Source organism: Pantherophis guttatus, chromosome 7 (genome assembly GCF_059756535.1).
Source record: "Pantherophis guttatus breed Tessera chromosome 7, ASM5975653v1, whole genome shotgun sequence".
In the NCBI taxonomy this organism is placed as follows: Eukaryota; Metazoa; Chordata; class Lepidosauria; order Squamata; family Colubridae; genus Pantherophis; species Pantherophis guttatus.
In genome coordinates, this window is record NC_142069.1 from 93410274 (window position 1) to 93430266 (window position 19993).

Below are 19993 nucleotides of genomic sequence, written 5' to 3' on the forward strand. Positions count from 1 at the left end.
TCATAACAAGATTTTCAGAAGGGATTTGCCCTTGCCTCCTTCCCAGGGCTGAGAGAGAGGGACTGGCCCAAAATCACCCGGCCACCTTTGTGCCTAAGATGGAACTAGAATTCACAGTCTCCCGGTTTCTTCACTTCTAGATTCACACAGCATCCTGTGAGCACTTTCTTGTGATTCCATTAGCGATTCCTGAGTGAACAGCCAGGTACAATCCCATCAGGTTTCACTGATTCCTATTGACCCTTGTTGGGTTTAAACGATAATACCATATTTTCTGGTGGATGTTGCTTTACATCATTCATAAATGGTTATGTACCAATCAATATCCGGTAATCTCAATTATCATGACTGGGAAATAATTGCTGGGACATTTAGAAGAAGAGCTGAACTGTCTGGTCTAAGTGATATTTCAGAAAGGCAAAGAGCCATAAAGATGGAGATTTTAAGTACCCCAACATCTGTTGAGAAACAAACCTTTGCCAAGTCTGGTTCCCCCAGGAAGTCCTAGACTTATCTTGCCAGTAAGTTTCTCCCTCAGTGAGCAAATGAAAACACAAATCAAACGGGCCTTGGCTTGATTCTTCTCTGTGAAGAAGACAGGCTGAAAGGGAGGGTGATGGATGGCATACATGCCATGCGGTCGGTATTAACTCTTCAGCCCAGCCCTTCAGCTCTTCTCCCAATGGCCCACCGGTCACGGCTGGGCTGAAATCCATCCTCCTTGATCTCATCCTTCCTCTGATTTTCTCTCCTTCCAGCTTTCCCAGCATTGCAGACTCCCCAGAACTCTTCACAACATGCCTCCAAAATGGAATGATTTGAGCCTTCTCATCTGTGCCTTGAGTGAGAACTCTGGGCTGATCTATTCAATTATCAATTTCCTTATTTCTTGGCAAAAATAACCCCACTGAGCATAATCAAGCATTTACCTTGGACTTCAGAAAAAGGGGTTGTAATAAATCCAGAGGAAAGATTAGTAAGATCCCTTTATGTGAGAGGTCAATGGGAAAAGAGACTGGGGAGACTAAATCAAGAAAGGGATGAAAAGCATAACAACAAATAATTCACTGAATTTTAATTCTCATGGTTTGAACACATAGAGTGTAATGATAGTATATCATTGGAGGCAAAAAAGTCAAGATGGCAGCCGCAAATATGTGATCAAAGCTCAGCCCTAAGCAATCAATAATCCTAGCTCGTGTATTGTCTATATTAGTGCTAAATATCAACCGTTTGAAGATTATTTCCACTTGTTGCACTAGATAAACTCAATGAATAATAATACACAGTTAAAACTGAGCTGTCTATTTAATAGGCTTAATGAAACCCATCTTAAAGCCATCTTCATGAGCCCTATTGAAGGTTTTTTCTTTTCCCCTTTTGTGCTTTCTCACTCAGGAGTACCTGTTTTCAAAACTCTACATTTTAGTAAACAGGTAACTCCATTCTGAACTCTTGCAATGGAGCTCAGTGGAAAACCTGCTGCAAATTTATAATCCATCAACCCCGTCCAGGGCTCTCTTCAGAGGCTGCTTGGTATGGAAGAGCCCTTGCAGGGTGAAATGCTAATGATTACCTTACACCTCACCTTCAGGTTAACTCACTCAGATTGTATCAAAGTGCAGGGTAACAGTGCATGGCTCAGATACAGGATAATTACAGTACTGAAGATTACTTAGCTATTTAATGGTTACTTTTTCAATAATGTCTTTGCTCTGTGTGTTTATTGATGGAGTTAACTATTGAATTGTTACTTATTTCTGGGGAAAGCACCTACGGATACAGAATAGGTGGCGCCGGATTTATTTTTGTTCTGGGATGGGAGATATTTCTCAGTTTTTGAATGGTGGAGAACCAAAGGGTAGGTAGGATAGCATCACCTATGCAGGTTCATTTTGAGGTAGGGAATTGGGGGGTTTTCTTTGCTCTTTAATTGTCATATTCATATGTTTAAGCTTTATATTAAAGTGTTTATGTATTTCTCAACTCAAAATGGAAAGAAATTATACTACCATTCAAATACCTTTCAAGAAATTATACAGTTTGAAATAACTGTGACCGGTGGGCAATCTGAAAATTAATGTGACTTGGGGGCTTTCTACAACTCTTGGTTATCCATCTGGTTGGTTATCAATTACTTTGATAGATTATTTACATGATCTGAATCCAGGCCTGTCTCCTTTACCCTTGCATCTTTTGGTGTGATCCCCTTGTTTAACTGCCAAGTTCCTATATATACACAATAGATGTAGTGAATCAACAGATGAAATGCTGATCCCTAGGAACCACAAATATGAATTAACGTTCCTTGAAGTACCATGTTCACAACACCGCCCCTTAGATGGAAGGCGTGTTATTGTACAGATCTGTAATCTTGTGAAAGCTGCGTGTAACATGTTATAAATCACAAGGGAGTCTTAGAACAGAATTACAGGAGGTTCCTGGCTTCATCTCTTCTGATTTATTCCAGATAAAGAGATTCAGCCGATTAAATCTGGATGGCCATGTTCAATTCCACAGATTAAATCAGAATGACTTTAATCAATGGAATTTGATTATGTAATCAACTCCTTAATAAAATGTGCTCAAGAGTTCTGCAAAAGATGATATAAACCAGATACATATTTTAAAAGGGGGGGGAAGCATATGGCCACATAATTCAGACAGATGGCCCCCATCTTTTCTTTTCAATGTCCTCGCTTTGATGACTCAGCCTTCACCTTTTTGAAGACTTTTTAGAGCACCCTAACTTGAGAGAAGACCAAAAGAGCAACCTGTCAGATTAATGGCAGGGACTTTCCTTTTTCCTTAGGTATTTTTAGCCGAAACGATGAAATGTCTGTGTGGTTTCTTTTATGCTTTTCAAAAGAAAAAGAAAAAGAAAAGTATTTCAGTGTAGTGATAAATGGTTCTGATTATTATCCAAAAAGCTACTCAATCATGATGCCTTTTAAAAGACTTATGAATGACACTGTTGCAGGGTGAAATATAATACACATTTATAGCCATAAGGAAGAAGCGGTTACATAAACCAATATCATGTCTAATACAAATATTGAATCAAATAAGCCAGATGCATTTTTCCTATAAGTCAGTCAGAAGAGTATTAAGACAATGATGTGGTAATTTTTCTTATGTAATGCAATTTCTAGAATAGAATAGTTTATCTAACAATATCAAAAAATTATATTAAGTTTTAAAAAATCACCATATCATTCTGCATAAATAAAACACTGCACATTTACATAGATATATTATTTTGGTAATTGAGGTAAATCTTGTCATGATTTGAGCTTCCTTTATATGACGCAGTGATTTGTCATAATAACAGTAATTAACCAATGGCAGCTTTAAACTATTTCTTTTTAGCTGAACTGTTTGAAGAGTTTGTTAAGCCATTTGAAAATGAAATCAGCACATGAAAATTTTTATAGGTATAGTTTTTCTCAGTGAATGTATCATGGCTAATAACAAGGAGATAATTATTGTTAACTGAAACAGTTATGATAACTCAATGCATTGGCAATTATTTGCATGAATTATTTTAATGAGTTGATTGGTGAATTGGTATCCATGTACAATGAATGAATGAATGAATGAATTTCAGATTTTGGCTTTAACTGCATTGATTGTATGGTTATATTTTGCATTATGTCTTCTACATGTATTTCAGCTGCCTTATTAGAATAAAGGTGGGGCTTTAGATTCAATAATAAATAAATTACAGATGTACTCAGAGGGTGAAACACATACGTAGCTGCATAGAGGCAGATCTTAAGATGGAGATAAAGATGTATATGAGAAAGACACCAGCTGGGCCTCTTGTGGAAACGGCCTTGTCTCCGCCACTTGCCCCCTTCCAGGGTTATTTTCTGTTTTATAGCCCCAGGAGGGGAGCAAAGTAGACTCACCTGGTTGCAGAATGAAAAGCTGAGAGAATTAATTTTCCCCGGCCCGTTCAGGCTGTAACTTGCCTGCGTTCTTTGCTTGATATTGATTCCTGTGTTAACCCAGGTCATGGGTCGGTTTCCATCATGTCCAGTTTTGCCCTGAGGAAATAAAACTGATCCTTTATTTCACAGCCAGTGAACCAGCATGAGTCCATCTCCCTGTCCATCTGGGCAGTCCTGATATTTTGACTTGGGTCGAGAGTTCTTGCTCCAAAGGATCTCATGAATTGTTTTTATGGGGTCTGCCTTCGCTGAATGCCTTCCCTCTCCTAGGCCATGACTGATGCTTAGCTGTCTTTGAAGACGAGGCTCCTTTCCTTAAGGGGTGGGTGGGTGGGTGGGTGGGTGTTGGAGATAATGGGCATTAAAAAGCCCTAAGAGGAGAAAGATGAAGTCCTGTTTTGGAGTGAAGTAAATCAAGGAAGGTGAGTTTTCCCAACCAGAGGGGAAAACTTTCACTTTTTAAATTTTAGGCCTCCAAATATTCACTGGTAAGTTGCATTTGGTGTTGTCGTCAGAGTTTTAATCTGGCCTATTTTATTTGTCTTAGTCTGGGGAAAAGATTTACATGTAAAGTGCCAAGAATTGATGTTCATACAGCCAAGTTTTGCAGGAGGATTTCAAATGGCTTTGTGGTGCTTCTTTAGAATACATCCATACAGATGATAAAATCAAGATGGTAGCCGGGATGGTTCACTTGAAGCCCCGCCCCGTTTTAATGTGCATTGTGACTGCCGTAGTGACTTTTTAACCAGTGCTCTGAAGACCCTCCCTCTCAATAAAAGCTGCGAATTCGAGGTTTTTAGTGTTTTCTGGATCAGATGGCTGGTATTGTGTTTTCTTTTACTTTGATAGTATAACCTCAAAGTTGGCTCCCAGGTAAGAGCTGCCAAACTCCAAATGACAAGAGATAGTAACAAAACAACATCTCTAAGTGTTTTGTGCCCTCTAGTGCCTGCCTGGACTTTTGCAGTCTACACTTAATTGGAAATGTAATTGGAATATAATTATTCCAAAGCAGCACTGCCAATCACAAGGCTGACATAATGCAAGAAAAATAACAATGTGATAGAACCGACACGTGAGGAGTTTTAACAGGAATAATGTCCAGATGGAGTAAGAAGATGATATAACACATTTTTATACTGCGGTATATGTTACATAATCCAACAAACTTACATGGCTGACCTTGAATTCTCATATAGGCACTTGTGTGATTTTTATGAATTCTGTATGTATCAAAAATGTCAGGCATACTAAATAGTTTTAAACAGATGCCTGAAGGGTGCCAGTAAGAGACTGGAGGTATTTATGGGTTCTTGCTCTTGCCTAAATAGTGATACTCAGTAAGTATCACAAAGGAAACCCAAAGTGATACGTGTTTCAAAGGTGAAGTCTTGACCATATTAAATCCTGTGAGAATTCTGATAATTATTCCAGTAAACAAGCAATATCTGTTCCACTTCAGAATCTAAGGGAGAAACAGATTTTTGGTTCTTAGACAAAAAAGAAATGGCATCCTGGAAAATGACTTCATTTTCCTATCCAATATAGTCAACTTACTAGCCAAGATCAGGCCACTGTTGCTGATGACCAGGATCATAGGCCAGTGGAGAGAGAACTGGGGGCAAATCTGGATAACTTTTAACTCACTTAAGGTAGGAGAGAAGCAACCTCCTCCCTAGCCCTCAAGCTCTACTATGAAAGGCTGCCTCTGATAGGACATTTGGAAACTCTGCTACATGCCCCACAACATTTTTGCTATTGTAAAAGATCAGATTTAAAAACTAACAGGTTGATTTTCGAATTACTGCCATCCTTGTCTCTTCTCCGCCTCACAACAGTTTGCAGGAGGAAAATTTAATTTAATTTAATTTAATTAATTAAATTTATATGCTACCCCTCTCCAAAGAGTCAGGGTGGCTCACAATACATTTTAAAAAATAATTATAAAAAAAACATTGAAAAATTAAAAACTTTAAAAAACATTAAAAACTCATTCACGTCATTCACGGTCAGATCTCGCCAGATCACAAGAGCGAGATCAACGGCCCCAGGCCTGCCGGAAAAGCCAGGTCTTTACTGCTTTTCGGAAGGCTAATAGGGTGGGGATGGTCCAGACCTCAGGAGATAACTGGTTCCAGAGAGCCGGGGCAGCCACAGAGAAGGCCCTCCCCTGCGGGCCCGCCAGCCGACATTGTTTAGCTGACGGGTCCCGGAGGAAACCAACTCTGTGGGATCTTATCGGTCGCTGGGAGCTATGCGGCAGAAGGCGATCTCGAAGATAACCTGGCCCTGAGCCATGTAGGGCTTTAAAGGTAATAACCAACACCTTGAACTGTGACTGGAGACCAATAGGGAGCCAGTGCAGCTCACGGAGAATTGGTGTAATATGGGTGTAACTAGGTGCACCCACGACAGCTCGCGCAGCTGCATTCTGGACCAACTGTAGTCTCCGAACACTTTTCAAGGGTAGCCCCATGTAGAGCGCGTTGCAATAATCTAGGCAGTTAAAAGAAACCTCTTTTCAGTGAATAGCTCCCTGCTGTTTTCCTTCCACTTTTGTGTCAATCACCTCCTTAACTGGCTTAAGGACAACCATTTCCTTTTAAGAAAAATGCAAAGAAATGAATCTTATGTGTTTCTCACTGCAGCTTCTTTGTATGAAGGAGAAGCATTGCTCACTCACCCTAACCCTGCCTGGAGCTCTCCTCCCAAAATCCGCCATGAATATTTCTTGGTACAGAATCCATTCTACCGGCCAATGCCCTTCCCGCCTGTCTCACTACAGAGAAAGTATGGTGTATTTTTTTAAAAAAACAGTGTTAATAAGCATCCATGGGGGAAGGGAGCCTAGCACCGGCTTGCATGATTTGAGAGTGACATCATGACACACCTGATATCAGTGGGATTAACTACAAAGGGGAGTTAACTGACAAAGGAGAGGGGTGACAATCTAAAAAGGTAGGAGAACAACCTGAAGTAAAAAAGAATTGGTGACTAGCTGCAATATGCTATTTGGTTAACAAAGTCTTCTCTCAATCCTGCCACCATTACATTTTCCTTGAGAAATTTTCTCCATACTGTGTACAATTAGGACTGCAGTCCAGCTGGAAAAAAAACTCTTTGGGGTTAAACTTTAAGGACAATGAATGGCTTTGAAGTTCTCGTCTTCTTCCACTTGAGGGATGTGGTTGGGTTACCACATTGAAGTGAAGAATGGTGGAATCGTTGAAAACGTGATCTATGGATCATTTTTTGTTTGAGTATAATTACCTTTGAGGCTTAATTTGACCAGTAATTAACCCCAGAGTTTATGTAACTCACCAAGGAACTAATGAATGTGACTTAATTCTGTAGCTACCTTTAAAACTAAAGCGCTTTTTTTGGAGGAAGTCCTGAGTAATTTTCTACTTAATAATAGTAATACAACCAAGATATGCAGAATACAAGCTAAGAAATACAAGGATAATGATGCAAGTTGCAAAGTCCATCTTAGGTGAGATGGACAGTTTGGAAATGTAATAAATAAACAAATATCAAGATGGCAGCCCCAGAGGTACATTCAAAGCACTGCCTCCGTGCTGGTTTTGTTTTTACTACACCCTTCCAGGTTTCAACAGTGTGGTATTCTGCTACCACAGTTACAACAGATAAGAAAGAAAACAAAGTTTGCAATAATACAATGTAGCTTTGGGGAGGTAGGTTCCAAATAGCAAGTGCCTTCTCAACAATGAAAAATCTGACAAACGCTGTTGATTGTCTTTTCCCACAATGACTAGACAGTTAATGATTTGGCCATTGTTTCAAATTGGCTAAAAAGACAGTTGGGCGATATTCCATGGCCATAAAATTAGAAGCCGACTGCTATCTAGAGAAAACATAGTTGTCACTTTATAATCGACTCTTCCTGTCGTTGAATATTGAAAATATTTCCATTTCAAAGGGAGGAAGGCCGAGTGGTGAGATGCAATCTTGGTCCAGAGAGAAGGTCGACTGACATAAATTCACCCAACCCTTGGATCAACAAAGCCGGCCTTTGCTTTGCATTTTCACCACTTTCCCTCTCTCTATCTAGGGTACGTGAGTGTTTGGTGTGGTTTATCTTCCATTTCAGCCACCCTTTCTATCTTCCTTCTCCTTCCTCCTCCTCCTCCTCCTCCCCCTGACATCAGAGACAACTGTTAAAACAGGATAGATGAGAAACTTCTGGGGAAAATATGAAAGTGGCAGAAAAAGATAATTGTGATCCAGCTATTCAATTTGTTTCAGTAGATTAGCCCCTAAAAGTAGATGCCCTGGTGTGGGAAGGGATTTTTCAGCTGCAGTTCAGAAAAAAAATTCTCAGGGTCTGTTGATTGTACAGTCTCCCTTGTTTCTTTTTATTGTCCAAAGGGAAAGAAAAACAAAGTAAGAACTACAGCAAATGACAAAACAATATTAAACACAGAAAAAATCCTCCAAACACCCCCTCAGACTGATATTCAAAATCAATTAAACCTTGTCCACACAGAACCCTGTTTATTAGTCTTTCCATTTAATTCATAAATATCAGCTTATTCAAACCCATTTCTTCAAAGTCATGTAAGTCCCATTTTCTTGCTGACAATGCAGAATTATCATTTCTGCTATGTTTCTGCCTTGATATGTCTAAAATCTTCCCTAAGTTGATAAGTTACATATTTTGATACATAAACACTACGTAAACACTGCATTAAGCTTTATTTTTCTTGCAAAAATCATATTAACAATCACCTCAGTATTTCATCAAGACAGGGCAACCATAGAACAAATTCAAATCATATGTATAATAGTACCTCAAATATGTTATATTTCCAAAATCAAAAGTCTGACACTGTTTAAGACATCCCATAAACATGAGGCTGTGAGAGGCATATGATTGCAAGAAACATATTTAAATGTATTTAAAACACAAGTGAGCATAGATTTGTCATAACAGATGTTCCAGCTCTGTATTTCAAAATTCATGCAAATTGCCAATATTTATCAAGCCAAAAATTGGCAAAGAAACAAGGCTACACAATCTATCACAGAACATATATTGAATGAAACTGGACTGGAAGAAGATGAGTTTGAGTTAAAAGTGGATAAAGAAACTTCAGTAACTTGTATTACGCTGGTGATTTTTCCCTGTTAGCTGAGAACGTGAACTCCAGGACTGAAAGCCAGAGAGCTTAGTGGGAAATGGAACTACAATTAAACTGGAAGAAAATTAAATCAATGTCAAATAATAATAATGAAGATGTAATGTTATTCATCTCTGATCGATCACCAGAATAAAGCAGAACAAAACACTAATAATTGTCTCTCAGAATTTGACTAAATAGATTTTTTTTGACAAAAAGAAAAAGCAGACTTTTGAATAATAATATGGTTAAACGTTTTAGAAATATGTCTTCCAGGCCACTTTTATTATGATTATCATGAGACTGTTATCAAATATCAGTTGTAATTTCTATCTGTAATCCATTTCATAACCTAAATTTAAATCTATTACAATGCATACAATTATTCATATGACCTCTGAATCAGAAACAAATCTCTAATATAATATGTCCAGAGTCCACTCATATACATATTTTACTGCATAAGGCAGCTCTGTATTATTCAGAAGGGAACCATTTATATGTTCTTGGGGGGGAAAATCTATAAGCTTGTTTAAAATTGAATTCTATAGAGTAATTTTAACTTGTCAAAGAAGACATTGTAATTATGTCTGATGGAACATATATCTTTGAAGGAAACAATGCAGTCAATTTTTCATAGCGGATTTTATACTTCAACCATACTATTTATTAGTGGAAAGTTGTTATTTCTCTTTGAAAAGGGGACAGTTCTCTCTTTACAACCCAGAGAGAGCTCAATTTAAGATTTAAGTCAGACAACAAAAGTCAGATTGTCATAGCCATTCCCATTTGATGACTTGATGTATAAAATGTAGGATGATCATATAGCAAATGCATATATAATTCCACAATTTGTTCAACTTCCAAATTTAAAGCAAAATGGCAAGACCTGAATTCAGGTTTCTTCATTCCTGCGCCAAGTTGGCTCTTGTACAAAATATTAGAAAAGCTGTTAAATATATTGCGTTAAAAACAAATTATTTTTGCTCCAGAACTGTAACAGCACCAAAGCCATGTGGTGCCAGTGGGTGTCAGAAGTGATAGCTGTGTTTGCAGTCAAGTAGACCTGCCTGGTGACTCACGAGGCCTCCGGACACCCGCCTGCTCTTGAGAGCCCCCCTCTTAGGCAGGCTTCTAAGTCCTGGGAAGGCATAATTGTAGCCACTTTGTTCAAAGAACTGAGTAATCTGCGAAGTCAGATTTATGGCTTTGTAGCACTGCAGTTTATCAAAGTAATTGCATTGGCCCTTCCCTTATGTTGATTGCTGTAGCTCATGTATTGCACTGTGTGCAGATTAGTGGCCGTGAGTTAGATGTGGGAGACAGACACGTTTTACTATATCTGGGTGATTTGCTCTTAGTTGGAATGACACGGTGCTAGGCGAGGTTAACAGCATTTTTCTAAATACTTGGAGATGCATGCTACAGTTATCAAGAGCCAGCAGGGATTTATCACAATAAACTGTACCAGATTAATCTTCTTTAATAGAGTTACTAGTTTAGTTGATCAGGAGAACGATGGTTCCGGACTTCAGTAAAGGTCTCTCACGATATTCTGCCTAATCATCAAGTGAAATAATAATGGCTAAGTGATAGTATGTTAGGTGGACTCCCATTTGGCCCCCAACATTCTTGATCATGGCTTCTCTTAAGCATGAAGGAGAATGCGGAGTAGAGTGCACTTCAGGGCTCTGTTGTGGGTCCTGTGAGGGACAGCACTTTTATCAGTGACCTAGGCAAGGTAGTTGAAGGGGAAATAGTCAAGATTTCAGATGACACAATTCTGGGAGCTAACATTTGAGAAGACAAAAGTATTCAAACAAGAACAAGGCAAGCCTGAGAGGGCAGAATCTACAAGGAGACCTGTAAAGTTAGGCAGGGAGGGAGGATACAGGTAAGATATGAGTATAGGATGGGGCAGAGCTGGCTGGGTAGAAGGGTGTGTGAAAGGGACATTCTTGGGGTTCTTCTAGCAAGACCATGAGCCAGCAGTGGAACTTAGCAGCCAAAGAAGCAAACGTTTATGTTGTGGTACACTAAGATGACCAGGGAGACCATACATCCTGGGAAATAATTGCTCCATTCTATGTTACCTTGAATTGAGATTGAATACTGTTCTGAGCAATACAGTTCAAAAAAGACAATAATACAATGGAGCAAGTTCAGAAAAGGCTCTCAATAAGATGAGGGTTTCAAAATTAAGACCCACGAGGAACAGTTGAACAATTTAGGTATGTTAAGCTTATAGAAGTGGTGACTGAGTGGAAGTAACAGGGCTTCACACATGAAAGAGGACATGGGATATTTCACTGGCCTGGTTGAAAGTTTTGTCTAAAGTGATGCTCTCAGGCAGATATGACAATTCACCATGGGCAACTTTATTATAACTCTTGTATTTCTGGATTGACTTTCTTTATTATTGTTGGCCATGGTTCCATTGAAATTAATTTAACTTTTATATTTGTTGAATTGTCCTGCGTAGAGTTATCCTGTGATGAATTGGCCGTGTGAGTTGTCCTAGACCCATCAACCTTGCTACCCTGTCCCTTTCTCAGAGAAATCCAAGTGCTCAGACAAGGAACCTCTATTTCATTTTTTTATCCAGACAAAACCTGGGCAACGTAGGGCAGCATTTGCACCATCAGCCATCCTACATGTCTAAAATTGGTTAACATGACTTAATCTAACACTGGTGGAGAACAACATTTTAAAGATACATTTACGATCATTTGGAAGTTTTCTCCTTTTGAAAAAGTTGATTGGATCTTGGAATAAAACTTCTGTAGGCTGGTCTATTTGATTGTAGCAAATTAAACTAAACTAATGATTGCAAGAAATCTAAAGGGCAAAAGAGGAACAGAATGATATTAATGTTTAGAATCACAGTTGAAAATCATTGCAATTTTGCAGGATTAACATAAGAATAGTCTCTGTAAAAACAATTATACTTGATAAATTCTTGTCCAAGTGTAGTTTGAAAAATACAGTACAAGATTAATAAGTCAGGCATAGAGACGGTTGCATATCTTATTGCTTGCCTCTGCCGTCTATTTAATAACTTGCACATAAAAAAACAGACATTCATTACAGCCTAGCATTTATTTTTCCAGAGATTTTTCCTGTGTGGAAGCAGAAAGCAATGGAGGTGATAGATTATACATGACAAGCCTGCATGTTGTTACACAAAGAGATTCCAATCCTCAGCGTCCTCTGAGAATTGTTCAATATTCTTGATGGTATCTTATGTCAGGGATGCCTGGGATACGGCATTTTTGACGTCCTTAGTAATCAGTCAAATCTAGCATGACACTCTCACAGTTTTAGATGACTCCACCTCTGCGGGATCACCTTGGGCATTCATGTACAAGGAGAATGAGATCCTCTATTTGGTACCGATCTCCTAAATGTAAGCATTTCATTCTAAGAAATGTGATGACGACTCAAAAGTATTTCAAGTCCATCAAATATTTTGATTACACCAATTGGTGAGTTATCCCACATGCTTGGTCAGGGGGCCCATTCATCAGCTCTGCTTGCCAAGTCCTCCCTCCACTTCCCATCGTTCCTTCCTCTCCCCAAGCAACCCCCCTCCCCAAAACTGGCCAGGAACCAAAGAACAACGCCTCTGACTTCATGTCCCAAAGGAGTATTGAGCGCATTAAAGTGTACACTCTGGAATCAAGACATTTATGGGTCTAAAAGGAGCCAAAATGTTATGAAAACTTGCAGAGATCTACTAGAAGCAATTCATTCCAAAACATCCTATCTAAAAGTGCAGGTCCCTTAATGATTAATCTGAGAGCCTGGAAAAATATTTTCTTGCTTTCTATCTTGAATTTCCTGGCACCAACATCCACATCAGTTCGATTACTAATGTAATGCTTTTACTTGCCTACTAACTCAAAAGTGTGCAAGGAAGCCCTGGCCAGACAGAGAGATGGTCTTAGCTGAGGGGTGGCAACTATCATTGTTCTCACCCAATTTCAATGGCAAGTGGGAATAAGCCACGTTTCCTACTTAAGGCATCCTGTCTCTTAGTCAAGTCATAGTGTTCAGTTTACTACCCTAGGAGCAATTGGCTAAACTACAAAAACTCTTTCCTCGATTTCACTACAAAATTAAATCTGTGTGTGTGCAGTGGTGAGGCTCCCATTAAGACAAGGCTGAACATGCCTAGAAAGTATATTTTTGTATTCCAGGAAATAGGTAGCATAAAAAATAGGTAACAGTTTCTGAGTGAGCTGGAAAGATAGTTCAGAATTTCACAGAACTGTAATATGGAAGTATCAGAAAGGCTCCTTCTAAGGACTTGGGAGTCCAGTCCAGGAAGAAATTACTACAGCTGGTCCTACAGTCTCTCTTTAAATCCCTCCATCACCTCTCAAGGCAGTTCCACTCTTAGTGTTATAGCTTTTGTCCAGATAAACAGAAACCCTTGTAATTTAACTCCATTCTTCCATCTTCTGGGAAAACACTGCATTGTTTCTACATAACACAGTTCAGCACTTTGCTTGAAGACAGTGATCAAGTTATGCAGTCTTCTCCTGGATCTCATATTATAGAATTCAAAGGAACATTGATTTTTCTTAATTTTGACTAGAACTTCATCTGATCTTTCAGCTGCATCACCCTGTTAAATATAGTTGGTAAATATAAAACTTTAAAAATAAAGTTGCTATTAACCGTATAAAGTTGGATGTTGACTGTGCTGAATGATAAGCATCAGGTCTTAAATATTGGCTGCTGGTATACCAGTAGAAGGCAGCTGTCACCCTACAGCCCAAACCTCTGAGTTTCCCTAATGCGTCTAGTATGACACAATTTGTTGGAAAAAATAAATAAATTCAGCAAGGCTTTACTTAAGGACTAGATAGGTTCATAAATCTGGACTCAATTCAAGGTGCTGGCTGCCGCCTTTAAAGTTCTCCATGGGTCAGATCCACAATATTCATTTCTTGATCTTATGTAGGTGATATATAAAGCTGTATGGTTTCTTTTGCATTGTTTTTATCCTGACATTAGTTTGCTTAGAATAAGTTCTTATTGGAGTAGCCTCATTGAGGATGGGAGGGAGGGAGGGAGGGAGGGAGGGGAAGGGGAAGGGGAAAGGGAAAGGGAAGGCATAAGCTTCATGCAGAAGAAAAAAAAACCTTGAAAATGAGAACCATTACATTGATGGCAATGGTAGCAGTCATAGTATATTAAGAATGGTAGCAGGGCTACAATGAAAGAGCGTGAATGTCAGGGATAACAGATTGTCTTATCTCTTAATCATTAAGAGATGTGGTTTCAAAATTTTGTAGACTACTGAGTTGGGGAAAGTTGAGTTAGATAAACCAACGGGATGACATAATATAAGGCAAGTTGGTTTGTGCCTCTTTGTTCCTCTAATATTTTTTTTACTAACAAACTTACCAACTTTTTCTTTCCCATCCCTCCCTTCAAGCAGTCAAAAGCTCAGATTCTGCTGCTCAAATCAGCTTATATATATACAGTATATCAAGTTAAAAAAGATGATGCCTCAGTGACAACTTGTGCATCGTAACATTATCGTCCAAATTGTGCAGTGATGTATTTGTGTCATGACTTCTGATAAAGTTGTCAAGTACAAAAATTCTACCATTTTTGTGATGACATCATCACATTTTTTCCTCGTTTCCCCATCTCTTTTTTTTTTGCCCCTTTTACATAGAGAGAGAAAGAGAGGAAAAAATGCATATAAGAAAGCTTTTAGTAACTCATTCCAATTTGTTTTTCTAGGAAATATTCAAAAACGCAATCTATTATCTGTGGCCTGAAATAGGCAGTCCCAGGAGCGTCCTGTGATTTTATTAAATGCATAAAGGAGTCTTAAGAAAGAAAAGAGAATAATATATTTTAAGATTCTTTAAAAAGAACTAGAAGGAAAATGAATAATATTGCAAATCCTTTGCCCCTAACCACATAGATATATAAAATTATGCTGTAATTCAGCAAAGCACTTGATTCATCCATTGAAGTTGGTTCCAATCCGCAAAATCATTGTACCAAAATAGTTTTGCTAGTCTTTGAGATTTTAAAAGAGGTTTTGTTGGTTTGGTTTCTTTTCATCCTGTAATCTTTAATCTGGGACTTTTCTTTTGGCAGATGTATTTTATGTTCCTTAGCTCTTTAAGGTGTACCAGATCCTTTGGTGGGTTCTTCTCATTCAAATGTCTTTAATCTGGCCCTTTTATTTTGACCTATGGGTTCTATGGGTGCTTCTTACTCTTTTTTTTCTTAGCTGTTTACTTCATAGGCATGTTTGGAGTTCCTCCTAAGTCTAGACCAGCGGTCACCAACACTGGTGGCCGGTAAGAAAATTTTGGTGGTCCGCAGAAAAATTATTTGCATTTTTTATATTGCACTAAATACTACTTATCTTTTTGAAAAATTCATATTAGTGGTCCGCGGGATTTAAAATTATGAATTTAGTGGTCCTGAGGTCCGAAAGGTTGGCGGCCTCTAGCTTAGACGGTCTTTCCTTTCACCAGCCTTCGCCTCTGAGGGGCCTGAGAAGTGAGTCTCTCTCTCCCTGTCTTACTCATGACAGGGATAAGCTGAATTCCTGGCAATAAATGTCATTTCAAATGATCCCAAATTACCTGCAGCCCAATGAATATTTTGTTTTGTGTGCATGTGCTTGTATAATCCAGACAAGAGGTTTTTGGAAGACTCACCTGCATGCCTGATATTTGCTTTATTTCCCGTGGCTTCAAAGCAGAGAGTTCAGAGGTGCCAAAACCTTCTTGGAGCCTGTGGATTAACTAGAATGCCTTTTTGCAGACGTCAAAATACCCACACAGACATACACCACACCACAAAGAGGACAGGACTGAAGCTGCCACTCCCTTTTTCAGTTCTTGAGAAGACTGGGGGTTTAAAGCTCTAGAGATAGTTTGAGACATCTAATCAGTTGGAAGCCAACCTCCTGCCTTGGAAACCTCCAGTGACTGACAGACACCCCTCCACCCCTAAAATCAATCTGTTCCGCTGCTTAATGTCTCTTACAGCAGGAAATTATTCCTCCTTATTTTGAGTGTGGGTCTCCCTCTATAAATGCTGGGCAAATGAATCCACTGACTATGCCCTGTAAGAGCCCTTCCTTCAAGGCTGTTTTTGTGCCTTCTCTTCTTTAAGCTGGGCACGGCCGATTCTTCCCTCTTCCTTTCATGGGATTCACCTCCAAGCCTTCTTTGCTGCTCTTTCCTTCGTTCTCCCATGGTGTCCCTCTTGCCTTGTGACAATAGAGGTAGGCATGCAGGTGTGATGGGATCACACCTGCGAGAGAGGGACTCTAAGTTCCCCAGGTCTCGGCGTCATTCCTCCCTTGATAGGGCTGAAGGTGTCCTCTTCATGACTTCCGTCATTTTCAATCACACCTTGACCCAAAGAGGATCTTGGCATTTCACATTATTGGACTTGTGCCCCCTGTGTGTTTTTCAAATTTGTTTGTAAAAATGCGTCAATTGCAAAATTTCCTTTTTTTTCCTACCACAATAACAACCCTATGAGGGAGGCTGCTCTGAGAAAGAATAGCTGATCCAAAGTGACTCATTGAGTTTCTGTGGGTGAGAATAGACTAGAACTCGGGGCTCCCCAGTTCCTGTTCACCTTTCTTTGCCATTGCCCAACCCTGGTTCTCAAAACCAGGACCGGCCTTGAACTAAAGGCATGCTTTTCTAATATAGACACATTAGCGTCATTGTGTAGATATTGAAAAATCTCTAAAAAGAGTTTGAAGATACATCAAACCTCACTGATGATGAAAGCCATAGAAGAAGGGTTGCTTCATAGAAACTTAAAAGACACTTTGCAGAAACACGCAAGAAAAGAGATTCAGGTTTCACAGAGGCTTAAGAAGACACATAAAAAGACGTCTCTTAGTCCACCAGAAAGCAATTCCCCAAGTTTTATAAAGTCATGCTTGCCTTGTTATCTGGTACATCACACATCAAATAAGGAAGAAAGAATAAGAAAGAAAAATAACAATAGCTATCTGGTGGATTAAAAATAAACACACAAAAGGTTTTATAAGTTATACATCTCCAATAATCAGTCTGCTATGCTCAATTCTTTGTTTCTCCCTTCTTCTCAACAGGACAACATTTTCAAGCTGGAAGATTCACATTTTGAAAATGGCAGAGGAAAAAGCCCTTATGACCCCAAACTTCTGACAGCTTCTCTTTTAATAGGTATGTGGTATAAAGCGGTTTAAAACACACACACACACACAAACCAAAACTTCTACCTCTCTTCCTTCCAATTATTGGGCTCGGTCGGTGCAAGACGGCTCTGATCTGATTCAAATTTCAGATTTGGGGACAGGACAAATGAGTTTGGTTTACATCCAAGATCTGAAGACAAATCAGATCATTTGTAGCCCCTTCAAGATCTGGGGTTGGGTTTAAAAAAAAAAGAAGAAGTTAAATGCCTTTATGTTCCATGCCTATATTGGAGAATAAATTGATGCCTAGAGACCACGTCCATACTCAAGGGCCTTTTTATAGAATTGGGGAGAGATGGCAAGGGCAACGGAGGATCTTATGCAGGGGCCTAAGAAGAGTCTGTCTCCTGGACTGAAAGCCCCTCAGAAAGAGCTGGGCTGCCGGGTTCCTCAAGCTGCCTGGTGCTGCCAATTAAAACATGTCCCATCATAGCAATTGGTTGTTTCTGCAGCTGAGTGTGTATTTCTTATAATGAGGGTGCAAAGGGTATCCCCTGTCTGAATCAATGGGTGAGCAGCAACCCTGCAGAGCTTTGGGCCTCCCAAAGGCCCTTTTAGACAATGCACTGTTTACAAACACAATCCTAGGGCACCTTGAGCTGGATCGCTCATTACTTTTGCTAAGACAAGAACACAGGAGCGGCCTTTGCCACCCACCAGCGGCCCCTCGCCTCCTGGCCAGCTTGCGACTTGCAAGTTCTGTCTTTGGTTCTGGGGAGCTGATAGGCCATTGCCTCAGAGTAACAGAGCTGGAAGGGACCTTGGAGGTCTTCTAGTCCAGCCCCCTGCTCGAGCAGGATTCCATCTCTGCTGTTTCCATCTCTTGCCCAGTCTCTTCTTAAAAACCTCCAGTGTTGGAGCACCCACAGCATCTGCAGGCAAGTTATTCTGGAGGCCTTGCCTGACAACCCTGGGATTCGTTTAACAACAGCAACCAAGATTGCAGGAACGGCTGTCACTAAATGATGCCAAGTGATGTGGTCATGCTTTATGATTGCATCACTTAACAATGGAAATTGTTGTCATAAATCAAGGACTGCCTGTAATCCAACTCCCTGCTCAGAGTGGCAAACAGAAAATTGCTGTTCAGGCTGATCTAAGCCCTCGAGATTCTTTGGGTTCCTGCCCCTTTTTTCCTTTCTCTCCGTAAGGACCATGATTGCGTTCACCCTGGAAAGGCCGGGTGTGGTCTGGAGCCTATACAGGTAAAATTGGCAGAGAGCGCCTAGTGCCAACCAGTACGATGTCACCATGAAAGCACAGGAAACTCAGAAATGACTCATAGTTTGATGTTATTTAAGCATCAGGAAGAAAGTTGAAGTAGCTCTCCTCCAGATGCATATTTGAAAGATGGAAAGTATTTCAGGCTTGTTTTTTTTACTGTAGCACTTAAGAAAAGGAAATAATTCCGTGTTTTAACAAATCCTTCATGCTTTTAAAAACGACACTGGGAGCGTGGAGCAGACTGCCTTCCTTTGGAAATTGAAGTGATTAGTGGGAACTACCCAGAGGGCGCTTTTTAAAATACAGCCCTTCACTTTGCAGTAACTTGCATCTTGGATTTATTCAAGGTAGGAGGGGGAAAGTCCTTAAAAGACAGGTGTATAATTGAGCGCCTGGAGCAGAAAACATTCGTGGTGGAGTTTCTCGGGCAAGATTGACTTTGAAGAAAAAGTAGGATGGCAAAATCAGCACAAAGTCCATTATGGCACCTTGCCATGTGAAGTGAACAGAGTTTAGCTTTTCATCTGCACTTACACTGATACGGCAGTGTGGTTGCCTGGCCTTTTGCTCTAATTTTTTTAAAAAAACTAGAAAGGTTTCCCTCTTTTAAAAAAAGGTAAAGAGTTATGAGAAAGAGACAACGATGATGAATCCTAACAAAAAACATCCGTCCTCATCTTTGGCAACTTGAAGATGTGTGGAAGTCCCAGAATTCTCCAGCCAGCAATCTGGGGATACATTGTGAAGTTAATTAGAATCATAGTTTGCATTATCAACGCCTCCCTTTGGCACGTCTGTGTGTCTTGCCCGACTCGTCTCAGGGAACAGCTGGACGGGCTTCAGCCAAGGTTTATTTGCTTTTAAATTCATGAGAAGGAAATCACTGCTTTGTTCCCTGCAGTCTTTTCAAAATATATAATAGGCAGACGTATTTTAAAAAATATGTTATAATTAGTGCAGTTGTAATCCTTTCATTTAATTCAAAATATCTGTTCCTCGGTGCACTTGCAACTGATTTTCATTAATTTCAACTGTGCTATAAAAATGCCAGTTTGGGATGAGAAATAAATAGCTCGGAGGCCTTGTTTAGCTGTCATTTATTATTAATGGGCCGTGGAAGGCACAGCTACTGTTTGCATGCCAATGGCTATGTTTGCATTTTCCAATAAAACCTTAAAAATGCTCCGGTCCAACCACAGGGGCAGGATCTATAGGAAACTCCGGCCAGAATTCGAACAGACTATATATAAAATGTTGAAACTCTTTGCTCATTAATGTGGCCTTAAGAGCTTTAGGGCAGAATGTGGGCTGCTTTTAATTCTTTCATTCGGGTTATTGGAAACAAAGATCCACAGTAATGATCCAGTCTGGATCTTGGCCGAGTCACGCACCGTTTGGGACTTTTGAGTCCCATAAAACTGTATAAA

At 39.7% G+C, this 19993-nt stretch overlaps 1 protein-coding gene across 2 annotated transcripts in view; it reads left to right on the forward strand.

The window, feature by feature from the left end:
* The window catches only part of SEMA3A (semaphorin 3A), a 128993-nt gene that overhangs the window by 68284 nt on the left and 40716 nt on the right, over nt 1-19993 (forward strand). For both annotated transcript variants that reach the window (XM_034424861.3, XM_087874366.1), the window contains exon 5: nt 17217-17310. In XM_034424861.3, the coding sequence (XP_034280752.1) occupies nt 17217-17310 (94 nt within the window). The remainder of the gene's footprint in view (nt 1-17216; nt 17311-19993) is intronic.